Below are 18,553 nucleotides of genomic sequence, written 5' to 3'. Positions count from 1 at the left end.
ATGATATATGATGTAAAATATATAATATAAATCAATATAATCCATTAATAATAATAATAATAATATATTTTATTTGTAAAAAGCACTTTACATTGAGTAAACAACCTCAAAGTGCTACAATGTATTAAAAAGAATAAAATAAAATAAAAAGATAATAAAACAATTAAAATAAAAAACAGCCAAATAGCTAAAACTAGTATGCATAAATCTAAAAAAAGGCTTTTTAAAAATTTTTTTTTTTTTAAAGAAGGGTTTATAAGCCTTTTTTAAAAGCATCCACAGTCTGTGGTACCCTCAGGTGGTCAGGGAGAGCGTTCCACTAACTGGGAGCGGTAGAGCAGAAAGCCCGGTCTCCCATTGTTCGTAGCTTTGTTAGCATGTTAGGTGGGTGTGCATTTTGTAACAGTGGGAATTATTATTTGTGTTTATGTTCCACACGAAACTATTTGAGCGATAGACCGGAAGCCATATTGAGTGTTGACAGCTACTGATGTATGTGTGTGTGTATCGTGTGTGTATCGTATAAGTAAAAAAAACCAGTGATTATTTTAAATGTGGAAAAAAATAAATATATTTTTAATTTTTTTATTAAATCAACATAAAAACACAATATATACATTATATATCAATATAGATAAATACAGTCGGCAGGTATACAGTCCGTAAGCACACATGATTGTATTTCTTTATGAAAAAAAAAATAAAAAAAAATAAAAAAAATAAAAAGAAGATATATATTTATCTGTTCGTAGTATATATATGTATATATATAGACTTTCCCGTGCGTAGTAAATATGTAGATATATATTTACCTGTGCATAGTAAATATATAAACATATATTTACCCTTGTGTGGTCAATATAAAAATATATATTCACCTGTGCGAAGTTATTATGTGGATATATATTTACAAGTTCGTAGTAAATATATATATATATATATATATATAGACTTTCCCGTGCGTAGTAAATATGTAGATATATATTTACCTGTGCATAGTAAATGTATAAACATATATTTACTCTTGTGTGGTCAATATAAAAATATATATTTACCCGTGCGTAGTAAATATGTAGATATATATTTACAGTGCGTACTAATAATGAAAATACATATTTACCCAAACGTAGTAAAGATATATATATATACAGTATATATATATATATATATATATATATATATATATATATATATATATTTGCCCGTGCATAGTACTAATGTAGATAGATATTTACCTGTGCGTAGTAAATATGTAAATATAGATTTTGCAGTGCGTAGTATATATGTAGATATATATTTACCCGTGCGTAGTAAATATGTACATATGTATTTACCCGTGTGTAGTAAAAATATAAATATATATTTACCAGTGCGTAGTAAATATTAGATATATATTTACCCGTGCGTAGGAGTAAATATATAAATATATATTGACCTGTGCGTAGTAGTAAATATATGAATATATATTTACCCGTGCGTAGGAGTAAATATATAAATATATATTGACCTGTGCGTAGTAGTAAATATATGAATATATATTTACCTGTGTGTAGTAGTAAATATATGAATATATAGTTACCTGTGCGTAGTAGTAAATATATGAATATATATTTACCCGTGCGTAGTAGTAAATATATGAATATATATTTACCCGTGCGTAGTAGTAAATATATGAATATATATTTACCCGTGCGTAGTAGTAAATATATGAATATATATTTACCCGTGCGTAGTAGCAAATATATGAATATATATTTACCCGTGCGTAGTAGTAAATATATTAATGTATATTTACCCGTGCGCAGTAGTAAATATATTAATATATATTTACCCGTGCGTAGTAGTAAATATATGAATATATATTTACCCGTGCGTAGTAGTAAATATATGAATATATATTTACCCGTGCATAGTAGTAAATATATGAATATATATTTACCCGTGCGTAGTAGTAAATATATGAATATATATTTACCCGTGCGTAGTAGCAAATATATGAATATATATTTACCCGTGCGTAGTAGTAAATATATTAATATATATTTACCCGTGCGTAGTAGTAAATATATGAATATATATTTACCCGTGCGTAGTAGTAAATATATGAATGTATATTTACCCGTGCGTAGTAGTAAATATATGAATATATATTTATCTGTGCGTAGTAGTAAATATATGAATATATATTTACCCGTGCGTAGTAGTAAATATATTAATATATATTTACCCGTGCGTGGTAGTAAATATATGAATATATATTTACCCGTGCGTAGTAGTAAATATATGAATATATATTTATCCGTGCGTAGTAGTAAATATATGAATATATATTTACCTGTGCGTAGTAGTAAATATATGAATATATATTTAGATATATATTTACCTGTGCGTAGTAGTAAATATATGAATATATAGTTACCCGTGCGTAGTAGTAAATATATGAATATATATTTACCCGTGCGTAGTAGTAAATATATGAATATATATTTATCCGTGCGTAGTAGTAAATATATTAATATATATTTATCCGTGCGTAGTAGTAAATATATGAATATATATTTATCCGTGCGTAGTTGTAAATATATGAATGTATATTTACCTGTGCGTAGTAGTAAATATATGAATATATATTTACCCGTGCGTAGTAGTAAATATATGAATATATATTTACCCGTGTGCAGTAGTAAATATATGAATATATATATTTACCCGTGCGTAGTAGTAAATATATGAATATATATTTACCCGTGCGTAGTAGTAAATATATGAATGTATATTTATCCGTGCGTAGTAGTAAATATATGAATATATATTTATCCGTGCGTAGTAGTAAATATATGAATATATATATTTACCCGTGCGTAGTAGTAAATATATGAATATATATTTACCCGTGCGTAGTAGTAAATATATGAATATATATTTACCCATGCGTAGTAGTATATATGAATATATATTTACCTGTGCGTAGTAGTAAATATATGAATATATATTTACCCGTGCGTAGTAGTAAATATATGAATATATATTTACCCGTGCGTAGTAGTAAATATATGAATATATATTTACCCATGCGTAGTAGTATATATGAATATATATTTACCCGTGCGTAGTAGTAAATATATGAATATATAATTACCCGTGCGTAGTAGTAAATATATGAATATATATTTACCCGTGCGTAGTAGTAAATATATGAATATATATTTACCCGTGCGTAGTAGTAAATATATGAATACATATTTACCCGTGCGTAGTAGTAAATATATGAATATATATTTAGATATATATTTACCTGTGCGTAGTAGTAAATATATGAATATATATTTACCCGTGCGTAGTAGTAAATATATGAATATATATTTATCCGTGCGTAGTAGTAAATATATGAATATATATATTTACCCGTGCGTAGTAGTAAATATATGAATATATATTTACCCGTGCGTAGTAGTAAATATATGAATATATATTTACCCATGCGTAGTAGTATATATGAATATATATTTACCTGTGCGTAGTAGTAAATATATGAATATATATTTACCCGTGCGTAGTAGTAAATATATGAATATATATTTACCCGTGCGTAGTAGTAAATATATGAATATATATTTACCCGTGCGTAGTAGTAAATATATGAATATATATTTACCCGTGCGTAGTAGTAAATATATGAATATATATTTACCCGTGCGTAGTAGTAAATATATGAATACATATTTACCTGTGCGTAGTAGCGCCATTAGAAGTGAATGTGACAGCGTGTCATAATGACTATGATCAGCGAGATAAAAAATAGCGACAGCAGTATCATTAGTCCAGAATCTTAACAATCTTGGGGGCCCACCCGATTAGGAAGGTGTACCAAAAACGAGCGGTACTCAGTATACCTGCCTGCTTGAAATGTTGTTGTTATGTAAATAATGAGCTGCAGGATTATGCTCCAAAAAGCATTCTTACCAAAATCGAGAGTCTGGAGACGTCATCTGTCACTGGGTTGACGTCAAATTTACTTGAGTGTACCCCGAGCGTGATCAGCAGCAGTAAATGGACACAGATGAGTATCCGAATCTGCAGAGAGAAAAATAATTAGTCAGATGTTCGGCCGCCTCAAATGCTCGGCATTTTTTTTAAATCATGTGGATATTTGCAGAAGCACGCAACCATAAATGTCATTTAGCAGCCTGGTCAACACTTAGTTCTCTGGCATGTGACACAGCCTCTCATTCAGAGCAACATCCTGATACCACAACAACACCAACACATGATGGCACCAAACGCATTCCTAGCATTCATACTTTGATGCAACAATTGTCTTGGTTTTGTGTTTTCACATGCATATGTTATTAATCAAAGTATCGTCTGGATGTACACAATCACAATGGCTTATATCGTTTACTTAATTATGTAAGTTACACAATCACAATGGCTTATATCGTTTACTTAATTATGTAAGTTACACAATCACAATGGCTTATATCGTTTACTTAATTATGTAGGTGCATTAAAACCAAAACAAACAGGCTAAAGAACAGCTTCTTCCCCAGGGCCATAACCATCCTGAACGGACTGCCCCATTGTCCCTCATAACTGCCTTCTCTTCGGTGCAATAACCCATTCCACCAACCACCCTGTTTTTGTTTTTGTTTTTTTCATGTATATATTCATTTCACACCATATTCATTGCACTTCTACATTTTTTATATTTTTATATATTTGCACATTGTTTTTCTAGCATGCACACATCGCACTGTATGGAATGGCCTCAATCTCGTTACCTTGCGTAATGACAATAAAGCTGATTCTGATTCTGATTCTGATACATTACTTGGCTTTAAGACTTTTCAGCATTCACTTGGTTGCTAAGCAACACAAAGACTTGCATGGTACGTCACATTTGTGCTCCAACATGGTGTCTGTGTGTTGTTTTTGTTTGGCGGCTGCATGCTTGGACCGTGACGCCTCTCATGTGGAAATAATCAACAGTATATTCTCTTCTTTCTTCCTTTGATTTGTTTTTCAACTTGCAACCATGTGATCTAAGGCCGAGGTCTGGATTCAAGGCCTGGAACGCGGCAGCGACAACGAGAGCTACAGACGGCATGACAAGTCCAAGAGATCATCATCTGCACCAAGAAGGCTGATACGGATATCAGGGATCAATCTTTTACCCTGCCCGTTCCATACCCACCATCCATGACTGATATCGACCGATACCGATCACATGGTCTAAAAATATCCAAACGATATTTTAGCAATATTTATTTCATGACATACAATAGTTTGATCCAAACAAAGTCAATAGTACACAACAACTAAATCAAGTAAAAAGTACTATTTATTACTTTTTAATAGTAGTTGTTGCCTTCAAAATCCTCGTGTGTCCAGGGAATTGTTATTTATTATTATCAGTTTGTAAATATGAACCAAAACAATAATAAAAAAAAAATTGTTAAAATAAAAATATACAGCTAATCACTCTGGAATCGGTCATAAACTGATACTACCCTTGGTATCGATATCAGTAATTTATGCTTCCTTTCTGCTGTATCCTTCTTCTCTCCTTTCAAGCTAACTAGCTTAGCGATTAGCATGCCTTCTTCCGGCTTACTCTCGGTGTGTGTAACATGCATATCAGCAACCTATCATTTTAAACAGGCAATAGAAGGAAAATAGCAAATGCCATCCATCCATCCATCTTCTTCCGCTTATCCGAGTTCGGGTCGCGGGGGCAGCAGCCTCAGCAGGGAAGCCCAGACTTCCCTCTCCCAAGCCACTTCGTCCAGCTCTTCCCGAGAGATCCCGAGGCGTTCCCAGGCCAGCCGGGAGACGTAGTCTTCCCAACGTGTCCTGGGTCTTCCCCGTGGCCTTTTACTGGTCGGACATGCCTAGGGAGGCGTTCGGGTGGCATCCTGACCAGATGCCCGAACCACCTCATCTGGCTCCTCTCCATGTGGAGGAGTAGCGGCTTTACTTTGAGCTCCTCCCGGATGGCAGAGCTTCTCACCCTATCTCTAAGGGAGAGCCCCGCCACCCGGCGGAGGAAACTCATTTCGACCGCTTGTACCCGTGATCTTGTCCTTTCGGTCATAACCCAAAGCTCATGACAATAGGTGAGGATGGGAACGTAGATCGACCGGTAAATTGAGAGCTTTGCCTTCCGGCTCAGCTCCTTCTTCACCACAACGGATCGATACAGCTGAAGACGCCGCACCGATCCGCCTGTCCATCTCACGATCCACTCTTCCCTCACTTGTGAACAAGACTCCGAGGTACTTGAACTCCTCCACTTGGGGCAGGGTCTCCTCCCCAACCCGGAGATGGCACTCCACCCTTTTCCGGGCGAGAACCATGGACTCGGACTTGGAATATAGCAAATGTCGTACCGATTTATAAGACTGGAGACAAACATCAAGTTTATAAACTACACACCTGTTTCTCTACTGCCACCATTTTCTACAACTATTGAAAAACTGCCCTTTGTCACCGATTCTGTTCATAACTTTTATGGACAGAATTTCTAGGCGCAGTCAAGGCGTTGAGGGGATTCGGTTTGGTGGCTGCAGGATTAGGTCTCTGCTTTTTGCAGATGATGTGGTCCTGATGGCTTCATCTGGCCAGGATCTTCAGCTCTCACTGGATCTGTTCGCAGCTGAGTGTGAAGCGACTGGGATGAGAATCAGCACCTCCAAGTCCGAGTCCATGGTTCTCGCCCGGAAAAGGGTGGAGTGCCATCTCCGGGTTGGGGAGGAGATCTTGCCCCAAGTGGAGGAGTTCAAGTACCTCGGAGTCTTGTTCACGAGTGAGGGAAGAGTGGATCGTGAGATCGACAGGCGGATCGGTGCGGCGTCTTCAGTAATGCGGACGCTGTATCGATCCGTTGTGGTGAAGAAGGAGCTGAGCCGGAAGGCAAAGCTCCCAATTTACCGGTCGATCTACGTTCCCATCCTCACCTATGGTCATGAGCTTTGGGTTATGACCGAAAGGACAAGATCACGGGTACAAGCGGCCGAAATGAGTTTCCTCCGCCGGGTGGCGGGGCTCTCCCTTAGAGATAGGGTGAGAAGCTCTGTCATCCGGGGGGAGCTCAAAGTAAAGCTGCTGCTCCTCCACATCGAGAGGAGCCAGATGAGGTGGTTCGGGCATCTGGTCAGGATGCCACCCGAGCGCCTCCCTAGGGAGGTGTTTAGGGCACGTCCAACCGGTAGGAGGCCACGAGGAAGACCCAGGACACGTTGGGAAGACTATGTCTCCCGGCTGGCCTGGGAACGCCTCGGGATCCCCCGGGAGGAGCTGGACGAAGCGGCTGGGGAAAGGGAAGTCTGGGCTTCCCTGCTTTGGCTGCTGCCCCCGCGACCCGACCTCGGATAAGCGGAAGAAGATGGATGGATGGATGGATGGATATTGAAAAACTATTTAACAACAGATTAGACAAATTCATAAATACAAATCACAGACAACCAACACGGATACAGAGTCGACATCTCAACATCAATGGCGTTCATGGAAATAACAGAAAAGATCACAAATGTGATAGATGTTCAAAAATGTGCTGCTACAGAGTTTAAGGATTTAACAAAAGCATTTGACACAATTAGTCATAACATCTTAATAAACTATTTAGAAATATATGGAATCTGAGGGTTGGTCTTGAACTGGATTAGAAGTTGAAATAGGTTGTTGTTGTGGAAAGAAGTCTGATAATAAACTCACCGGCTCAGAACTACTGCTCTCTCGCCTCATTACCTCCACTCCCACATTGGTGACCCTGACGTTTATAGGACATGCTTAACAATGCAGGTCTTGTCGTGCCTGACGACTCTGCGCCATTACAACAGTGAAACTCCCGGAGTTCTGAGCCCTGGTTCCTGCATGTGGAAGCCCAGTTTCGGCTTTGAGGGATTACGACAGATGAGACACGGTACTACCATGTTGTCGCTGCTCTGGACGCTCAAACGACGCGGAGAGTTTTGGGCGTGCTGAGGGACCCTCCGGCGGCAGACAAGTCCGGTGCGTTAAAGACTTTATTGCTGTGGCTGTACCAGATGTCTTGACGTCTGTCTCTCAACAGCCTGGGGGACAGCAAGCCTACCGAGCTGATGGAGAATATGCTCACGTTGCTCGGTTCCAGGGATGCATCGTTCCTGTTCGCCAACTCGCCGTTAGTGGCCACAAAGGATTACCGAGGTTTGGCTGAGGAGGCAGAGAGGATTCTTCTAGCTGCTAGCCAGTTCAGCGTTGATAGTTTTCTTGAATGTAGATTTGGTGCGTGGCTACCACCAGGTACCTGCACATAAACTGGACATACCTAAGACTGCCATAATAACTCCTTTTGGATTATTTGCGTTTTTGAGGATGCCATAAAGCCTGCGGGGGGAAGCAGCTCATGGATTCTGTTTTACGGGATTTACCATTTCTGTTTGTTTATTTGGACAATATTCCAGTGGCCAGTCGATCAGCCGGGGAACATTTGAAACATTTACGGCCGCTGTTTAGCCGGTTGAACGAACATGGTCTGTCTCAGTGCCAGTTTGGAGTAACAGACTTGGACTTTCTTGGCCACCAGGTGTCCTCCCAAGATGCAGTTTCTCTGTCTACAGGGGTGGAGGCAATTTCCAAGTTTCCCCGCCCACTCACTGTCAAGCTGCTTTCTCGGAATGGTCAATCTTTATAGCTGTTTCATTCCAAGTGGAGCTCATCTCATGTACGAGGAATTAAAGGGGAGGAAAGGCTCACAGGAGGTGAACTTGTCTCCTGACAAGCTGCAAGCATTTGAAAACAAAAAGTCTTCTCTGGCCAGCGCAACCTTGCTAGCACGTCCCTCCCCGACTGCTCCTTTGGCTCTCACTACTGATGCCTCAAATGTAGCAGAGGGTGCAGTTTGCGAGCAGTGGGTGGCACATGGCAGCCCTTTGCTTTTTTCAGCAGGCAACTCAGGGCAGCTGAAAAGAAATGCAGTACTTTTGACAGGGAACTCCTGGCCTTGTTCCTGGCTACCCGCCATTTCAGTTTCCTGTTGGAGAGTCGCGACTTCACCGCCTTTGTGAACCACAAACCTCTGACTTTTGCCATGGATTAAACTTCAGACCACTGGTCTGTTCGCCAGCAACGCCAGCTTGCATCCATCTCCGAGTTCACCACGAAAATTAGGCATGTGGTCGGAAAGCACAATGGAGTTGCGGACTGTCTGTCATGGGTGCTTGTCAGTGGGGTACATCTGGGTCTCCACTTTGCGGAGATGGCAGCGGATCAGAGCAAGGATCCAGATCTTTAGGCCTGGCGCACAACGGTAACCGGTTTGCAGTTTGTGGATGTTCCCTGCCATGGCAATGGTTCCACATTGCTCTGTGACATTTCTACTCGTCCAATGGTTCTTGCGGCTTGGCGCCGGCGGGTGTTTCACCCCGTGTATGCTCTCTCTCACCTAGGCGTGAAGGCATCTGTGAGGCTGGTTAGCACCAAATTTGTCTGGCCAGGCATGCAGAAGGATGTCAGCGGGTGGGCAGCCGCATCTGTGTCATGCCAGCGGGCCAAGGTCCACCAGCACATCAGGGCACCGCTGGAACCCTATCAGGAGGTTTGACCATGTGCATGTGGACCTGGTGGGTCCACTTTCCTCCTCTCATGGGTGCACTCATCTCCTCACTATGGTGGACAGAACTACCAGACGGCCCCAGGTAGTTCCACTCTCGTCCACCACAACGGACGAGATTGCTCCAGGTTTTGTTTTCAACTGGGTCTCGCGGTTTGGCACACCGTCCAACATGTCAATATTTATGTGGAGGATGAACTACTATGACATTCAATATTGTTTATTCTTTCGCAAATAAATGTCTATTATTGCTCACATAAATGTCTATCATTTCTCACATAAATGTTTAATATTTCTCACATAAATGTAAATAATTTCTCACTTAAATGTTTATTTCTCACATAAATGTCTATTATTTGTCACATAAATGTATATTATTTGTCACATAAATGTATATTATTTGTCACATAAATGTTTATTCTTACTCACATAAATTATTATTCTTTCTCACATAAATGTGTATTATGTCTCACATAAATGTCTATTCTTTCTCACATAAATGTTTATTCTTTCTCACATAGATGTCTATTATTTCTCACATAAATATTTATTATTTCTTGCATAAATGTGTATTATTTCTCACATAAATGTTTATTCTTTCTCACATAAATGTTTATTATTTCTCACATAAATGTTTATTCTTTCTCACATAAATGTTTATTATGTCTCACATAAATGTCTATTATGTCTCACATACATGTATATTATTTCTCACATAAATGTTTATTATTTCTCACATAAATGTTTATTCTTTCTCACATAGATGTCTATTATTTCTCACATAAATGTTTATTATTTCTTGCATAAATGTATATTATTCCTCACATAAATGTATATTATTTCTCACATAAATGTATATTATTTCTCACATAAATGTATATTATTCCTCACATAAATGTCTATTATTTCTCACATAAATATCTATTATTCCTCACATAAATGTTTATTATTTCTCACATAAATGTCTATTATTTCTCACATAAATGTATATTATTCCTCACATAAATGTATATTATTTCTCACATAAATGTATATTATTCCTCACATAAATGTCTATCATTTCTCACATAAATGTTTAATCTTTCTTACATAAATGTATATAATTTCTCACATAAATGTTTATTATTTCTCACATAAATGTTTATTCTTTCTCACATACATGTATATAATTTCTCACATAAATGTACATTATTTCTCACATAAATGTTTATTCTTTCTCACATAAATGTTTATTCTTTCTCACCTAAATGTATATTATTTCTCACATAAATGTTTATTCTTTCTCACATAAATGTCTATTATTTCTCACATAAATGTCTATTATTTCTCACATAAATGTTTATTTCTCACATAAATGTCTATCATTTCTCCCATACATGTCTATCATTTCTCACATAAATGTCTATCATTTCTCACATACATGTTTATAATTTCTCACATAAATGTGCATTATGTCTCACATAAATGTCTATTATTTCTCACATAAATGTCTATCATTTCTCACATAAATGTGCATTATGTCTCACATAAATGTCTATTATTTCTCACATAAATGTTTATTATTTCTCACATAAATGTGTATTCTTTCTCACATAGATGTCTATTATTTCTCACATAAATATTTATTATTTCTTGCATAAATGTGTATTATTTCTCACATAAATGTTTATTTCTCACATAAATGTTTATTATTTCTTGCATAAATATCTATTATTCCTCACATAAATGTCTATTATTTCTCACATAAATGTCTATTATTTCTCACATAAATGTATATTATTTCTCACATAAATGTCTATCATTTCTCACATAAATGTTTAATCTTTCTTACATAAATGTATATAATTTCTCACATAAATGTTTATTATTTCTCACATAAATGTTTATTCTTTCTCACATACATGTATATAATTTCTCACATAAATGTTTATTCTTTCTCACATAAATGTCTATTATTTCTCACATAAATGTTTATTTCTCACATAAATGTCTATCATTTCTCACATAAATGTCTATCATTTCTCACATAAATGTCTATCAATTCTCACATAAATGTGCATTATGTCTCACATAAATGTCTATTATTTCTCACATAAATGTCTATTATGTCTCACATAAATGTCTATCATTTCTCACATAAATATCTATCATTTCTCACATAAATGTGCATTATGTCTCACATAAATGTCTATTATGTCTCACATAAATGTCTATTATTTGTTGAAGCGTAACCTTCCTTGACTGCAACTGATGGATGATGTGCAGAATCCAACAAGGGACTTTGTGGTTGGGACTTGGACTAAATGTGCTTTGTTGGCTGACGAAGGAGGTCAAAGGTCAAACTCTAAAATAGCGACTGTGGTATCCAACATGGCGGCCATGCAAGTCAGGTGCTTGGTCTTGTTCCAGCACAAAGTACTTCCTGACCACCGGGGGAGCCCACAGGACTTTTGGCTCAGTGGGAAGGTGCGAGTCCAAGTTGTGGAAGGAAAGCAGCGGTTGCAACATGAAGGTAACGCAGCAGCCAAAACTATCAGACGATCCTACGTCCAAGTCAGGCCTGGCAGCCTGCAGGGGGGCGTGGCCTCCCGACTGACCCTCACTCTTGCTCAAGGGCACAACAGCAGCTAAAAAGACTTTGGTCAATGACAGGATGAAGGTCGTGAAGCCTCAACTTGTGTTGAACCTCCCTCAGCCTCCATCTTGGTTTCTACAACTCGCTCCTGTGCACCGATACGGACACATGCATCGCCGCTCATCTGCACCGATACGGACACATGCATCGCCGCTCATCTGCACCGATACGGACACATGCATCGCCGCTCATCTGCACCGATACAGACACATGCATTGCCGCTCATCTGTACCGATACGGACACTTGCATCGCCGGTCATGTGCACCGATACGGACACTTGCATTGCTGGTCATGTGCACCGATACGGACACTTACATCGCCACTCATGTGCATCGATACGGACACATGCATCGCCACTCATGTGCATCGATACAAATACTTGCATCGCCACTCATGTGCATCGATACGGACACGTGCATCGCCACTCATGTGCATCGATACAAATACTTGCATCGCCACTCATGTGCACCGATACGGACACGTGCATCGCCACTCATGTGCATCGATACAAATACTTGCATCGCCACTTATGTGCATCGATACGGACACATGCATCGCCACTCATGTGCATCGATACAAATACTTGCATCGCCACTCATGTGCACCGATACGGACACGTGCATCGCCGCTCGTCTGCACCGATACGGACACTTGCATCGTCACTCATGTGCATTGATACAAATACTTGCATCGCCACTCATGTGCACCGATACGGACACTTGCATCGCCACTCATGTGCATCGATACAGACACTTGCATCGCCACTCATGTGCACCGATACGGACACTTGCATCGCCACTCATGTGCATCGATACAGACACTTGCATCGCCACTCATGTGCACCGATACGGACACTTGCATCGCCACTCATGTGCATCGATACAAATACTTGCATCGCCACTCATGTGCATCGATACGGACACGTGCATCGCCACTCATGTGCATCGATACAAATACTTGCATCGCCACTCATGTGCATCGATACGGACACGTGCATCGCCACTCATGTGCATCGATACAAATACTTGCATCGCCACTCATGTGCACCGATACGGACACGTGCATCGCCGCTCGTCTGCACCGATACGGACACTTGCATCGTCACTCATGTGCATTGATACAAATACTTGCATCGCCACTCATGTGCACCGATACGGACACTTGCATCGCTACTCATGTGCATCGATACAGACACTTGCATCGCCACTCATGTGCACCGATACAGACACTTGCATCGCCACTCATGTGCATCGATACAGACACTTGCATCGCCACTCATGTGCACCGATACAGACACTTGCATCGCCACTCATGTGCATCGATACAGACACTTGCATCGCCACTCATGTGCACCGATACGGACACTTGCATCGCCACTCATGTGCATTGATACGGACACGTGCATCGCCACTCATGTGCATCGATACGGACACGTGCATCGCCACTCATGTGCATCGATACAAATACTTGCATCGCCACTCATGTGCATCGATACGGACACATACATCACCACTCATGTGCATCGATACAAATACTTGCATCGCCACTCATGTGCACCGATACGGACACGTGCATCGCCGCTCGTCTGCACCGATACGGACACTTGCATCGCCACTCATGTGTATCGATACAAATACTTGCATCGCCACTCATGTGCATCGATACGGACACATGCCTCGCCACTCATGTGCATCGATACAGACACTTGCATTGCCGGCCATGTGCACCAATACAGACACTTGCATCGCCACTCATGTGCATCGATACAGACACTTGCATCGCCACTCATGTGCATTGATACAGACACTTGCATCGCCACTCATGTGCACCGATACGGACACTTGCATTGCCACTCATGTGCACCGATACGGACACTTGCATCGCCACTCATGTGCGCCGATACGGACACTTGCATCGCCGCTCGTCTGCACCGATACGGACACTTGCATCGCCACTCATGTGCACCGATACGGACACTTGCATCGCCACTCATGTGCACCGATACGGACACTTGCATCGCCACTCATGTGCGCCGATACGGACACTTGCATCGCCACTCATGTGCATTGATACAAATACTTGCATCGCCACTCATGTGCATCGATACGGACACTTGCATCACCGCTCGTCTGCACCGATACGGACACTTGCATCGCCACTCATGTGCACCGATACGGACACTTGCATCGCCACTCATGTGCATCGATACAGACACTTGCATCGCCACTCATGTGCACCGATACGGACACTTGCATCGCCACTCATGTGCATCGATACAAATACTTGCATCGCCACTCATGTGCATCGATACGGACACGTGCATCGCCACTCATGTGCATCGATACAAATACTTGCATCGCCACTCATGTGCATCGATACGGACACGTGCATCGCCACTCATGTGCATCGATACAAATACTTGCATCGCCACTCATGTGCACCGATACGGACACGTGCATCGCCGCTCGTCTGCACCGATACGGACACTTGCATCGTCACTCATGTGCATTGATACAAATACTTGCATCGCCACTCATGTGCACCGATACGGACACTTGCATCGCTACTCATGTGCATCGATACAGACACTTGCATCGCCACTCATGTGCACCGATACAGACACTTGCATCGCCACTCATGTGCATCGATACAGACACTTGCATCGCCACTCATGTGCACCGATACAGACACTTGCATCGCCACTCATGTGCATCGATACAGACACTTGCATCGCCACTCATGTGCACCGATACGGACACTTGCATCGCCACTCATGTGCATTGATACGGACACGTGCATCGCCACTCATGTGCATCGATACGGACACGTGCATCGCCACTCATGTGCATCGATACAAATACTTGCATCGCCACTCATGTGCATCGATACGGACACATACATCGCCACTCATGTGCATCGATACAAATACTTGCATCGCCACTCATGTGCACCGATACGGACACGTGCATCGCCGCTCGTCTGCACCGATACGGACACTTGCATCGCCACTCATGTGTATCGATACAAATACTTGCATCGCCACTCATGTGCATCGATACGGACACATGCCTCGCCACTCATGTGCATCGATACAGACACTTGCATTGCCGGCCATGTGCACCAATACAGACACTTGCATCGCCACTCATGTGCATCGATACAGACACTTGCATCGCCACTCATGTGCATTGATACAGACACTTGCATCGCCACTCATGTGCACCGATACGGACACTTGCATCGCCACTCATGTGCATCGATACAGACACTTGCATCGCCACTCATGTGCACCGATACAGACACTTGCATCGCCACTCATGTGCATCGATACAGACACTTGCATCGCCACTCATGTGCACCGATACGGACACTTGCATCGCCACTCATGTGCATTGATACGGACACGTGCATCGCCACTCATGTGCATCGATACGGACACGTGCATCGCCACTCATGTGCATCGATACAAATACTTGCATCGCCACTCATGTGCATCGATACGGACACATACATCGCCACTCATGTGCATCGATACAAATACTTGCATCGCCACTCATGTGCACCGATACGGACACGTGCATCGCCGCTCGTCTGCACCGATACGGACACTTGCATCGCCACTCATGTGTATCGATACAAATACTTGCATCGCCACTCATGTGCATCGATACGGACACATGCCTCGCCACTCATGTGCATCGATACAGACACTTGCATTGCCGGCCATGTGCACCAATACAGACACTTGCATCGCCACTCATGTGCATCGATACAGACACTTGCATCGCCACTCATGTGCATTGATACAGACACTTGCATCGCCACTCATGTGCACCGATACGGACACTTGCATTGCCACTCATGTGCACCGATACGGACACTTGCATCGCCACTCATGTGCGCCGATACGGACACTTGCATCGCCGCTCGTCTGCACCGATACGGACACTTGCATCGCCACTCATGTGCACCGATACGGACACTTGCATCGCCACTCATGTGCACCGATACGGACACTTGCATCGCCACTCATGTGCGCCGATACGGACACTTGCATCGCCACTCATGTGCATTGATACAAATACTTGCATCGCCACTCATGTGCACCGATACGGACACTTGCATCACCGCTCGTCTGCACCGATACGGACACTTGCATCGCCACTCATGTGCACCGATACGGACACTTGCATCGCCACTCATGTGCGCCGATACGGACGCTTGCATCGCCGCTCATGTGGGCCGATACGGACACTTGCATTGCCGTTCATGTGCGCCGATACAGACACTTGCATCACCACAGCAAATCTTTACCACAACAGAACTTTAGCACAGCATATCTTTACCAAAGCAGATCTTTACCACAGCTAATCTTTACCACAGTTTATCAATACCACAGTCGTTCTTTATTACAGCTGATCTTAAGCACAGCCGATCTTTGCCACATAAGATCTTTACCATAAGAAATCTTTACAAAAACAGATCTTTACCACAACAGATATTTACCACAACAAATATTTACCACAGAAAATCTTTATCACAACAGACCTTTACCACAGCCGATCTTTACCACAACCGATCTTTACCACAGATGATCTTTACCACATAAGATCTTTACCATAAGAAATCTTTACCAAAACAGATCTTTTCCACAACAGATATTTACCACAACAAATATTTACCACAGAAAATCTTTATCACAACAGACCTTTACCACAGCCGATCTTTACCACAGCCGATCTTTACCACAGATGATCTTTACCACAGGTGATCTTTACCACAGCTGATCTTTACCACAGCTGATCTTTACCACAGCTGATCTTTAGCACAACAGATCTTTACCACAGCCAATCTTTACTACAATAGATCCTTACCACAACAAATTTTTACAACAGCAGATCTTTACCACATTTGATCTTTACCACATTCGATCTTTACCACAACAAATCTTTACCACAACAGATATTTAGCACATCATATTTTTAGCACAGCAGATCTTAACACAACATATATTTACCACAACAAATATTTAGCAGAGTAGAGCTTTAGCACAGCAGATCTTTACCACAACAGATTTTTAGCACAGCAGATCTTTAACAAAACAGATATTTTACTACAGCAGATCTTTACCACAAAATATATTTACCACAACAAATATTAATAATAGCCTATCTTTACCACAACAGATCTTTACCACAACAGATCTTTACCACAGCATAACTTTAGCACATCAGATCTTTACCAAAGTAGATATTTACCAAAGTAGATATTTACAAAAGCACATCTTTACCACAGCTGATCTTTACCAAAGCAGATCTTTACCACAACAAATCTTTACCACAACAAATCTTTAGCAAAGCAGATTTTTTTTACCACACAATATCTTTACCACAACATAACTTTAGCACATCAGATCTTTACCAAAGTAGATATTTACCAAAGCAGATCTTTACCAAAGCAGATCTTTACCACAGCTGATATTTACCACAACATATCTTGACTACAGCAGATCTTTACCACAACAAATATTTATTACAGCAGATCTTTACCAATATCAAATCTTTACCACAGCAGATCTTTACCACAACATATCTTTACCACAGCCGATCTTCAGCAAAACAGATCTTTACCACAGCAGAACTTTACCACAGCAAATCTTTACTACAGCAGATTTTTAGCACAGCCAATCTTCACCACATTTGATCTTTACCACAACAGATCTTTACCACAGTTGATCGTTACCACAACAGATCTTTACCACAGTTGATCTTTACCACAATTGATCGTTACCACAGCTGATCTTAACCACAGTTTAACAGATTTTCACCACAGCAGATCTTCACCACAGCAAATCTTTACCACAACAGATATTTAGCACAACAGAACTTTAGCACAGCAGTTCTTTACCAAAGCAGATATTTACCACAGCTGACTTTTACCACAACGTGTTTTTAGCACAGCAGATTTTTACCACAACCGATCTTTAGCAAAACAAATCTTTAGCACAACATATCTTTATTACAACAGATCTTTAACACAACAGATCTTTACCACAACACATCATTAGCACAACAGATCTTTAGCACAGCAGAGCTTTACGACTGCAGATTTTTACCACAGCCAATCTTTGCAACGTCCGATCTTTACCAAAAGAAATCTTTCGCAAAACAGATCTTTACCACAACAGATCTTTACCACAGGAAATCTTTATCACAACAGATTTTTACCACAGCCGATCTTTAGCAAAACAAATCTTTATCACAGCTGATCTTTACCACAGCAAATCTTTACCACAGCGGGTCTTTACCACAGCAGATCTTTA

The 18,553-nt window shown here is 40.8% G+C and overlaps 1 protein-coding gene across 2 annotated transcripts in view; it reads right to left on the bottom strand.

The window, feature by feature from the left end:
• The window catches only part of kitlga (kit ligand a), a 137,377-nt gene that overhangs the window by 24,987 nt on the left and 93,837 nt on the right, over positions 1 to 18,553 (bottom strand). For both annotated transcript variants that reach the window (XM_061969347.2, XM_061969348.2), the window contains exon 2: positions 3,964 to 4,074. In XM_061969347.2, coding sequence (XP_061825331.1) covers positions 3,964 to 4,074 — 111 coding nt within the window. The remainder of the gene's footprint in view (positions 1 to 3,963; positions 4,075 to 18,553) is intronic.

This window comes from Nerophis lumbriciformis, linkage group LG10 (assembly GCF_033978685.3).
Source record: "Nerophis lumbriciformis linkage group LG10, RoL_Nlum_v2.1, whole genome shotgun sequence".
NCBI classification, from domain to species: domain Eukaryota; kingdom Metazoa; phylum Chordata; class Actinopteri; order Syngnathiformes; family Syngnathidae; genus Nerophis; species Nerophis lumbriciformis.
Note: the sequence above shows the minus strand (reverse complement) of the source record. Positions and strands in the feature narration are given on the sequence as shown.